The following is a 12,318-nucleotide window of genomic DNA, read 5'->3' as shown; positions in this document are numbered from 1 at the left end:
AATCAATAGATGAAAGAAGTGGAGTCGCCACTTGAACAATGAATCTAATTCTAGGATCCAAAAAGCAACAAACAAGCTAATATGAGAGAGGCTTCTTGTCTGGGAAAAATAAAGAAAAGAAATGGAATCGCCACCCAAACAAGAAACAAACTGAAGAGCACTTGCTGATATGACGAAAGATAAGGCGATGAAAAGATCCAAATGATGCCAAAAAATGTTGAATCTGCCAGCTCAAATGAGAGATGAGAAAGATGAAAGAATGATGAGAAATGAGAATATGAATGTCGTTGAAACGCAAGGGACAGAAAAACTCTATCCCCGGCAATGACGCCAGAAAATGTTGGCGTTGCCGGGTCAGATGAAAAGATAAGAAATGAGAAGGATGATTGTTGTTGAAATGCCGAGAATAAAATGTCCCCGGCAACGTCGCCAAAAAATGTTGTCGCACAGATTGTCACGACAACGCTCAGACTGGGGGCTATCACCCTGATCCTCGATCCCTCCGTTTAAGCCGTCTCCCAAGGCTAAGGGGGGTAAACCCTATGGGATGAATGAAGACCAACTGTGGACCAGTTGGGTTGGGAGACAGAACAAGGGCAATTTAGCACTTGATTGATTTTAGAAATTAATGGACCAGTGCTTTATGGAGTTAATGATTAAATAATTGTTTAAATACTGCAAAAATATGAACTTTGTAATTCCACCATTAACAATCATTTATCAAATAACCCAAGCAATGCAAGATATCCAGTAAATTCACAATGTTTTAACGATGATCCAGCAATTAAACTTCAAGAAAAATTAAATGCTTTAAATGATCATAAAATTTAAATGTTGACTAGTTACCATTTTCACATAGCTAACTTCAAAATAAACATTAAGTGCGTTTAACTATAGAGAAATGGAACATAGAGACACCAAATATGAATTTTTCAATTTTTTGTTGAGCTTTTTCAAAATATTTTTTCAATTTTTATATTTTTATATAAATAAAACGAAATTAAACTAAACTAAACTCAAAATTATTAAAATTAAATCCTAAAAACAAAATATCAACCCATTAAAATCTAAAAATTAAAACTTTTTATGATTTTTTTATTTTTTATTTTTATGATTTAAAAATTTTTAAACAAAACTAACTAAATTAAAAATAAAGATTAAACTAAACTAAACTAAAAGATAAACCAAAAATAAAGCTTAATTTTAATTCTAAAACTACATAACAAATTGAATTTTTATTTATTTTTATATATTAACATACTTTACAAAAAAAGGAATATACGCTAAACTAAATCCTAAAAGTTTTTTTTTTTTACTTTTTATGATTTAAAAAAAAAAAAAATCGAAAAAATTTAATTTATTTTTAATTTTTAATTTTTAATTTTTTTAGTTATTTTTAAAATTTTAAAATTTTATTATTATTTTTATCTATTATTTAATTTTTATTTTTGGATCCTTGAACTTAGCCTTTGGAAAAATTACCTAGGACCTAGGACTTAGGACTTATGAGGGGATTAAAACATTTTCTAACCCTCAAGACACTTTACATTATGACTTTTGCACTTTTACATTTCAAGGGGGAAAACCCATTTGACATAGACCCTCATAGACCACCCAGTTCTGCAGCACAAATATAATCTAGCAGATCAACACACTAGGATTCCCCTAAGATTCTAATGACAAAATTCATTCCGGTTTTGGGGTTAGGCTGAAGGAAAACTTTGCCGATCATGGATCGGTGAGACAAAAAACCTTCCAGAACGTAGATTATCACTAGAAAATTAGGTCCACCTAGGCAATTTACATACATGACTCAGATCTGCTAAGATTATTTACAATTTACACATGCAGACTGGGTTTACAACATAACATGATCATGTCGATTAACCTCTATCCCTTTTGCGAAAAAAGCGGGTGTACTGCTATGGGTAGTTGACACGTAGTGGTCAACACCAATAAAATAATATATCATGAAGTAAACAACTCAACCAAATCAAACATGTGAGTGGACTAGTCAAAGAGAAGAGGTGTGCTTGACAGGATGCTCTAACGACCCACATGTGTGCACATCGTGTGGTCAAAATGTGCTGTAATTTTTCGGTGGCTGATTTCAATAACATCATAACTAGGTCAATTTTTGCTCTATTTTTAAAATTTTATTATAACCCCATTTTGGAGATCTTATGGCCATTATGGATCTAATGACATTGATCTAGTAGAATTCTGGGCACTTTGTTAAAAGATAACTACTTTTGAGGTTGGCCACCTTAAAAGGATGTGCTAAAATCACCCAATAACCACATCTAACCACCCACACATGTGACTCCAAGAAGAGAAGTGCGCCCTCCATGAATGTGCCATGTGGAACATGATGATGATGTGGAGTCCTTGTCATTGTCTAATGCATTGTCATGGATCTCAATGCAGTGTCATTGATCTTAATGTAGTGTCATGTATTCTAATGTGGTGTCATGGATCCAAAGATAAATGGCATGGATCCCATTGTGGTGTCATGGATATGATTATATATAAGTACATGGATCCCCATGCAATGTCATGAATCTTGAGGTATGGTACACAGATCCGAAGGCGTATATTCCAATCACAATGCATGTACACGGATTTCAATACAAGGCACCGACTTATAGTGGTCTAACCCTTTTACAAGTCATTAGGTAGTGCAAATGAGTGATTTCCTCTAGCAACATCATAACATAAGCTAATTTTAATATTTGCATAGGTTTTACCATGAGAGCACAACCTTTACCCTTATTACATTTAACAAATCCTAAGATGAGGTATTTCCTAGATCGCTAAGTTAGAAATAGGTAAATACAATGGATAGCTTATGGAAGCGGAAGGGAAAATTATTTTTATTGTCCCCCAAAGTCATGCATGATGATGTAAAACTTCTATGTCTTAGATATACCACCTTGACACTTTATTTTACTACCCCATTTCTTTATATTTTCATTATTTCTTTGATTTCTTTGTCCTTTCTTTAGATATGCATTATCAAGCATAAGACTTGGGGGTGAGGGGGACTTTTAATGAGATGGCATAGCTCTAGCATCATCTATACAATAGAGTTTATACAGTGGTCTATATAGTGCTTCAGTGGTGCTGGAGAGGGTTTTGTGGGATAGGTTTTCTGAATCCCTGTTTCCAAATAGAGAGGTATTACTGCCGGTTGTTTTTCTCTGTCGGGTGAGCTAATTTGGCACCCAGTTGTACTCAAGGAAATACTGCATAATAATAAACCCTCAGAATAGCTGCACCAATTTTCCCGCATTTTGTTTTTCCGAGGACGTTTGTCCAAAAATAATGGTGTCACTTGTGTGTTTGTTTTCTTTCAGCTGTTGATTTGTAGATGTTGAGACTGTATTGTGTTTATTTCGTTATTTATATGTTTTAAATCACTTGTTCAGAATTAACAAGTAGAAGAAATATACCAGAAGAATACAGATTAAATTTCTAACGGATAGACTTAGAAATTTCAATACCTAGAAGCTGAAATCATCAAGAAATCAACCACCGTGCTCAACAATTGTCAAGCCAAGAAAATTCCCTAAGTCACCCATGAAAGTATAATTGATGCTCGTGTATGAGGAGCAACAAACCAAACACCATACAAGTAGTGGTATTCTTGCATCTGAAAATAATTGTAGAACTCACCAACAAGGAAGATCCAGGGCACTAGTTGGAGACTGTTGATGTCTTAAAGGAGAAGAAATGTTTTGCGGGAAGGGGGGGAAGGTACTTGAAAGTGACAAATCAAAATTCTTTCTCAAGTGTTTTGTCTCTCACTTTACAGAGAGAGAGAGAGTTAATGTTATTAATTCCAAGTCCTTAACTTTTCTGAGATTGGGTTCTTCAAATCAATTATTTATTAATGAATTTACATTTCATCTTTTCTCAATATGTTGTTTGCATATTATATGTGCGTGTGTTAGAGATGCAACCCTGTACCCTGATTAACCTAGATTTAAAAGCTGTCTTTCCCATACCAACACTTGCATTGACACTTTCACACTCGCATAGATAGCTAAGAGAACTTGCATCGATAATTCAGATCTTTGATGTTATTGTTTTACTTTCCAGATTGTCTTTTATAAATACCTCCATTGCGGAATTCACAAAGGAATTGAACAGGTCATCTGAAGCTAAGGCTATTACTTAGGTGGATGCCTGGGAGGTTTCCAAGTTCATGATTGGTGGCGCCTCCAACACATTTTTGACCTTAGCTATTTTAGATATCATGGAAATTATAATTACTACATTGGGCATACAACAATCCTCCAAAACTTAGGAGACTTTATGCAACCACTAGCAGCCTTAGAAAATGATTACACGGACAATTAACAAAAGTTGCTATGTATATCAACCCTCAACATTCTGAGAGGGATCATTTATTTCATATGTTCTTTTTGCTGATAAAACTTTAATTGAGGACTCAGCCTGTATGCTATTTCCCCATTTTGATGTTTCCATGGTCCAGATGCAGTCCTTTCCTTTGTAATGCTTCTCAGATTAGACACCTTGTATTGTTTTAGTCAGGCATGGTATGATTGGCTAGTTTAAACTTCATCTCAATTGTCTTTTTGCAATTTTATGCTTCAGTGTCATTTCTGGGCTTGCATGACATAAGATCAGCATCTGTGGTGGGCATGCCTAAAACGATATATCTGGGAGATTGTCAAAGGAGGGGGGGTGAACTGATGCTGTTTTGGTTTGTTTGCACACAGGATGGCATATGGTTCTGGTGGATCTAAGGAACCATGGACAATCTGCAGGCCTCGAAGGTTTTGATCCTCCTCATGATATTTCCTCTGCTGCCAAGGATGTAGCCAATTTAGTGAAAGCAGAAAAGTGGGATTCACCATATGTTGTGATTGGACACTCCATGGGTGGAAAGGTTGCACTTGACTTTGCAGAGAGTTGTTCCCGTGGAGACTATGGAGAGTCTTTTTTGTTGCCAAAACAGGTATGTTTGAAACTGGTCTGAGAGGATTTTATTTATATTGATAGAAAATATGTGCAATTTGTAAAGTACGACATGCCATTATAAATTGAAAATTCTGGACTAGGTTTTAAACATTGAGGATCATTTGTCCAATGCTAGAAGAGTGGATATTGCAAGTTAGCAGGCATCAGGTAGAACAGTATAGCGGAGATGAGCATACTTCCAGAAAGTTTCTGAGTTCCAGTTCCAACCCAATTGTAGTTCCTTTGCACGGCCCTCAAATTGGAGCTTTGTACTTGTGGGCTTATTTTTATTTCTAGTGAAGCTTTACAGATGTTAGGAATTCAATAGTGTCATTGCCTATTGTTATTGCAATCTCTATACTGATCTGACAGTATGCAAATACATGATGTAAAATACAGTATAAACTTAGAACAAAGTAGTCATTGCAAAGGGAGTGAATGTGAATGCCCAAATTGATAACATATTGATCTGATTGCCAACTCATTAAAGAGTACTTGATTAATCCTCAAGAGTATATAATGAAGAACTTGTTTTTCAAGGTAACATAGTGTGATACTGATAGCCAAACCTGGCTCACGGGTTAAATGATCCAGAAGATTTGGCATATAAAAGTATTTATTTTCTTTCTTTCTTTATTTCCGCCGAAAAATTGTAACCTTTTATTAAGATATAAAAAGTTCCATGTGTACATGCCTAAAGCATTCATCAACCGTCCAGCATGTAAGCAAAAAACAGAAAACATTACAAGCGGGCTTTTGCACATACAGCCCTCAGATCAAAAAAGTATCTGTTCTAGTAGTCTGTCGACACATACATCTCTATAAAGTCTCAAGTAGATTACAAACTACTCTGTAAATATAATATTGACAAAAAATAAGTCTGATAACTGTCCCAAAGTTCTGATAAAACAAATTGGGGCAGAGATAAACAAATATGAGCCTGCGGTTATATATCATAAAAAGGCTGATGTTGATAATCCATTACTGTCCCATCTATGCTGTCGCTGAGCTGCCAAGAGCCTGGATCCTGTCTAGCACCTTCTTTAAAGAGGATATCTGCGTCTGAGTTTCGCTCCATACATATATGATGGCAAGAAACAAAATCAAATGATGCTTTTAAATGGTTAACTTCTTCTAAAATACGCAGCAGAAAAAGACTGTGACACCTCTGAACAGCATTGAACCAATTTATCACATTTATGGAATCCCCAAAAATTTGTATGGAATGGCACCCCAGTTCCATTGCCCAACAAAGGAGGAGTTTTAAGGAAAGGAGTTGTGAATAGTTATTAGTCCCTCTTCCCAGCCCAATTTTTGATTTTAAGGAATGTTGTCTGTTGAGATGAAGAATTAGGCCTCCACCACAGACTCAGTGCTCTTCTAACGCACGTTCAAAATAGGCCCACGGGATTTGTTGATTTATTTCCTCTGCTGCTATCACTCTAGGGGTTGGAGTAGAATCCTTGGAAGGCATGAGTGAGTAGATAGCTTCAATCTTGGAGGCAATGATTGCAGGGGTTGAGGAGTAATTTTTGAAAATTTCTTTGTTTCGAGCTGTCCAAATTCCCCAGTAGAATCAGGGAGGAATGTTACTGTGCCTCTTGTCTTGAGCCGCTTCCCACCATGATTTCCATGCTTCCTCAAAGTTATGCTCTCGCCAATCCAGGTTGCATCCCAGGCCCTGCTTGATGAGTTCCAGAGTACTGAGAGGGAATGGGCAGCTGAGAAATATGTGACAGACCGATTTCTCTGTGTTTTTGCTGCACAAACTGCACCATTCGGGACCTTCATTCCCTCTTTTTTGTAAGTTATCCCATGTCGGAATTTTGTTTGTGATAACACACCACAAGCAAATGTGAAAATTCCGTGATCTCGAATCCTACTGCTGTAACTAATAATATTTCTTCTATTTGTTAAATTACTTTAACAAATTATTTGCAGTTTTCTACGGCAAATATCAAAATACATACATTGCAACCTTGACAAATAAAATTCTGCGGAAAGTAAATACAAGGAAAATACTAGCACATATATAACCACAATGACAACTATTTTTGGACAATTGTCCCCGGAAAAACCCAATGTGGGAAAACTAATGCAGCAAATGAGGGTTTCTTTTATTGATCTTCAGCAATAATTTATGTACAAGACAAAATAGTGAAAGAGTCACTGAGAGAAATTTACTGATGAATTTCTCACACTCCACAGCGTTTCTCTAACCCCGAAGAGTACCTCCTGCCCCTTTCGCTGGCCTTTCTGCCCTCTGTGTAGTGACTGCGTAGGCCCTGCGTCAACCCTTCTGCGCTGTTGATTTGCGTCCCTCTTCTTTGTTTCCCCCTCCAGATTTGTCCTGTACTCTCATACTATGCTAATGCCCTCTCTCTCCCACCTGCAACACACTCTCTGATTGGATTTTCTCTTGCCGAACTTCAGACATTGAGAAAATTGACCTGCTTGAGCAATTGAGTATCTACTCTGGTGTATTCTCCATCTACCCATCGACTTCTTCTTATAATATTCTATTGGAGCACCAATAGCCAAGATTAAAACATAATCGATAGCTAATATTAACTAGATATCAATCCATGTCTTCTTCTAGAAGATTCTCACTATGACTTAATGAATACCCTTTAATTAATCAGATTTCCTAAGTTTAGACTTAGGAATCATTAAAAAAAGTTAATTATTTTAATTAAGTTGTCTCTAGGTGGAATTTCCAGAAACGATTTTTGGGTTTTGGAGAATACATGTATTCTAGCCTCTCCACAAAATTTCGTGGCTAGAACACATCTGATGCTACAAAAATCAACAGAAAAGTCTAGCTTTGGCTGGACATGCCAACTTCCAAAGACTATTTCATCACCAGGCCGGTTTGTTTTGTCAAAATTGACAATTAGGGCCAAATTCCACTTTAGACAACTCATTTGATGGAGATGGAGGTGGTGATTGCATTGAATTCCTCTTTTCGAGAGGACGAAAATTAATCTAAAGATCATTTAATTTCGACAAGCAGAAGTGTGTTTTTGAATTTTTGTCCACACATGTGCAAATTGTTCAGGTTAGCCACATCATCATGCAAGCTCATGAAGCCCAATGGACATGACACTTCACCCTTAACGACTTGTATAGATATAAGTGACCTCTCACCTCATTTGGCATCATCTTCATTCACACATTTCTTCTCTCTCCTCTCATTGGTTCGTACAACTATTGGGTAGATCTTCTCTCTCTCACACGTGTGGCAGGAGGACGAATTTTCTGGGCAAATTGCAAGGCCGAATTTCAAGACTGTTGCAGGGGTTTGACCAACGTTGACTAGACACTTTGACTCATCATTTGACTACAATTTTTGTGGGAAAATTTCGTTTTTGGCAAGCTGTACAGATTGGCACAGAAACCAAGGTATTCTGGGCACTTTGACTGCAGCAGAAAATTGCAGGTTGACCGCAGACTTCAGGGTAGAGTTTGACCAAGTTTGATCGCTAACTTTGTGACTGTTTTGGGCTGATTTTGACCTCCTGTTCAGGCCGAGTTTGATTGGGTTTGACTGAGCTTCAAAGGAGACATTTTGCTGTTGATTTGACCACTGTTGACTTTCTGGTTTTGGCTGAATTTCGCTGTAGATTTGACAGTGCTGTTTTGACTTGTATTTGGAAAGTCAACTTTGACTCTTTGTGTCAGACCAGGCAGTAACTCCATAAGGCAAAAATGATTCCACTGATTTATTCCATCAGGTAGGTGTTTGTTATATACATGAGGGAGAGACTATTCAGTTCATCTCCCGATGACTGTTCATATTTCTAATTTATTTATTTACATAAATTCACCCAATCACAAGGATTAGGTGTCAACATTCCCCCCCTTAATCTGAAGGGATGTTGTTGAGTCCAATCATCATTCTGAATCGTTCAAGCTTTTCTCTTCCAAGCGCTTTGGTGAAGATGTCTGCAATTTGCTCATTTGTGGAACAATGACGGAGATGGATTGTTTTGGCCTCAACATGATGTCGAATTAGATGATATTTAGTATTAATGTGCTTCGTTCGATCATGGAATTTTGGGTTCTTGGCCAACTTTATTGTAGAGGTATTGTCAATCATGAGTGGAGTTGATTGTACTTTTTTTCACTGCAAATCTTCAAGAATTTTCCTGAGCCACACAATTTCTTTTGTTGCTTCAGCTGCTGCCATGTATTCTGTTTCTGTTGTGGAATCTGTTGGAACTGATTGTTTGCGTGATCTCCAGTAGATAGCTCCTGATCCAAGACCCATAGCATATCCTGAAGTTGATACCCCCGTTTCTTTGTCTCTATCGAATTCTGAATCAGAGTATCCAATCAAGCTGAAGTCGTCCACCTGTGTATATTTGATTCCAAAGTCTTGAGTTCCCTTCAAGTACCTTAGAACTCTTTTTGTAGCAGACCAATGTCCCTCACAAGGCTTTTGCATAAACCTAGAGAGGATTCCAACAACAAACGAAATGTCTGGTCTGGTAGTAGTTAGGTAGTTGAGACTTCCTACAAGCTTTCTATACTTTGTTGCATCCTCAAATTCTTTTCCTTCAGTAGATGTGAGCTTTAAGTTTTGTTCCATTGGAGTAGTAAGAGGATTGCACTTTATCATGCCAAACCTGTTCAACAGATCTCCAATGTATTTCTTTTGAGAAAGAAATATGGACTTCGGATGTTGGGTTACTTCAATGCCAAGATAGTAATGAACATAGCCCAGATCAGTGATTTCAAAACTTTTCCCCAATTCCTTCTTTATGGATGCAATGTAGCTTTCATTGTTCCCTGTCATCAAAAGATCATCTACATATACCACAAGATATACAACTGTTTTGCCAACTTTCTTGACAAATAAATTTGCATCATCAAGATCAAAATGTTTGAAATTGAGTTTCAGAAGATGCTTAGTTAGTTTTTCATACCAGAGGCTCGCGGTGCTTGTTTGAGGCCATACAAGGACTTCACAAGTTTGCATACTTTATGTTCATGTCCTTTCACAGCAAATCCTTCAGGCTGGGACATAAAAACATTCTCTTTTAAATTTCCATTTAAGAAAGCAGTTTTTACGTCCATTTGGTGGATTTTCCAACTGTTCTGAGCTGCTAATGCAAAGAGTGTCCGGATGGTAGCTTGCTGTGGGGGCAAAAGTCTCCTCATAATCGACCCCTTCTTTTTGTGCAAAACCTTTTGCCACAAGCCTAGCTTTGTACTTGTCAAGTGAGCCATAAGCTTTATACTTGTTCTTGTATACCCACTTGCAGCCTGTTGTCGCGCAGATTGACACGACAACGCTCAGACCGGGGGCTGTTACTCTGATCCCCAATCCCTCCGTTTAAGCCTGTCTCCCGCGGCTAAGGGGGGTAGTCCCTGTGAGATGATGAGACCAACTGTCGACCAGTTGGTTGGGAGACACGAGATACGATATAAAAAAACACTCGATGGATTTGATTAATTTAGCAGACCAATGCCTTAAGAGATTGTGGTTAAAATGATTACTTGTTAAATGATAATAAAAATATGGACCATGAACAACAATCATCTATCATCAGCTAAATCACAATGCTCTTAGAATGACCAAAACGATATCCAGCAATTGAGAATTTTCAAAAAATGAATGCTTTAAACCACCACGAATCATAAACCATTAACCAAGTATCAATTTCGTATCTCGGCTTGAAAATTTAGATCTCAGCATGAAAGATAAGACAATTTCCGAAAATAACTGGATCTGACGAAGAAAATTTTCAATTTTTTTTTTTTTTATTAATAAAATCTAAAAATAAAAAAACTAGAAAATATTCTAAAAACTAAACTATATTAAAAATAAAACTAAACCTAAATTAATTTAAATAAATGCTTTTTATTATTTTATTATTTTTTTTATTTTTTTATTTTTTTAAACTATTTAATCAAAGTTAATTCCTAAATTTAAAAATTTCCTGAGCCTAAATCTAAAAAAAAAAACTAACTATAAAATAAAACTATATTAAAAGCAAAAATCTAAATAAACCCTATCTTGAACTCAGAACATAAATTAAAATCTAAATAAAACTTAAAACTAAAACATAAATTAACAAAAACTATTTTAAATATAAAACAAAACTAAGAAAATTTAAGTCTAAAGCCTAAAACTAGTCTGAATTAGTCTAAATAAAAAACCAAAATATACCTACGCTATTAACATCAAAACGCATCAAAATTTTATTTTTTTCGTTTGAATTTTTATATATATATATCCAAATGGAATCAACTAAAATGACTTACGTTAATGAAAAAAAAAAAAAAAAAACAAACAAACGAAAAACGACAAATCCTTACCTGATGCCCATGCGTGAAAATGTTTAACGCACATTCAGAAGTTACCTTAAGCCAAACTCATGAGACATTTTGCCCGCGCGGATTGTTTGAAATTTGCAGACGGAGGTGTGTTCGAAGGATTCACGCAGGTCGACGACAGAGGACGTAACCCGGCGTAACCCTGACGTGATGAAATGTTTCAATGCGTAATCAAGGTTGCCTCGTAGCTCGTTTTGCCTCACGGACTTCGGATTACCTGAGCGATCGATTGCGTGATTGGTGATTGCTACCTGATAAAATTTGGTGCCACTGTTCATCTGTGTGAGGGGGGACTGGGCACGATTCAGCCAAAGGAATTTGGATGGTGATTGCAGGCCCACAAAAATTTTGCAGTGGCAGTTTCACACAACGATCATCCAACGTTTTGTCCAACCAATGCACCGTCGCGTAAAATGATTGCCCAGACTTGCGGCCTCATATTAGAAGTGCACAATGAAGAGATGATTAATGAGTGACTCGTTTGTTGATGGCGCGTTTCTTTTTTCTTGAATGATAGGAAAGTGGCTGCGTTAAAATGATTTCTCAAGACAGAATTTTGCATTTGCAGGGCAGCGTGTTTATATCGCCTTTCTGTATAAAACCAAAACTGAAAACCCTAATCAAATATTTAGAAGAAACCCTAATGAAAACTGCAAAAATAAATTTGAAACCCTAGAACAACTAATTAATGTACAAATTTGGCACCTTAACAGCCAGATTCAGCAATGAGCACAGGAATATTTTAAAGAAATAAAGATTTCAGATTATCACTGTGAAGAACTTCAGAAAATCTCTCATGCAAATTAGAAAAATAAACCGAATGATAGACCCAGGATCAAATCCAGCTGGGCTCAGCAAAAAATGCTTGCGGGAGTTGGCTGGTTCAGCCGAGAACTTCCCCGAACGCCCACAAAATTCCTTCAAAAAATGTTTTCTGCACAACTCAAAACAACCATCAGTAACGAGGGCAAAAATGCTGTTAGATCTCAT

The 12,318-nt window shown here is 36.6% G+C and overlaps 1 protein-coding gene across 1 annotated transcript in view; it reads left to right on the top strand.

The window, feature by feature from the left end:
- Positions 1–12,318, top strand: part of LOC149213886 (alpha/beta-Hydrolases superfamily protein) — a 183,372-nt gene that overhangs the window by 54,900 nt on the left and 116,154 nt on the right. Inside the window, exon 2 of the mRNA XM_089392124.1 lies at positions 4,746–4,984. Within this exon, the coding sequence (XP_089248250.1) occupies positions 4,746–4,984 (239 nt within the window). The remainder of the gene's footprint in view (positions 1–4,745; positions 4,985–12,318) is intronic.

The sequence above is a fragment of the Pinus tabuliformis genome, chromosome 1_1 (genome assembly GCF_031772625.1).
Source record: "Pinus tabuliformis cultivar Carrire ecotype Pingquan chromosome 1_1, CPIR1, whole genome shotgun sequence".
Taxonomy (NCBI): domain Eukaryota; kingdom Viridiplantae; phylum Streptophyta; class Pinopsida; order Pinales; family Pinaceae; genus Pinus; species Pinus tabuliformis.
Note: the sequence above shows the minus strand (reverse complement) of the source record. Positions and strands in the feature narration are given on the sequence as shown.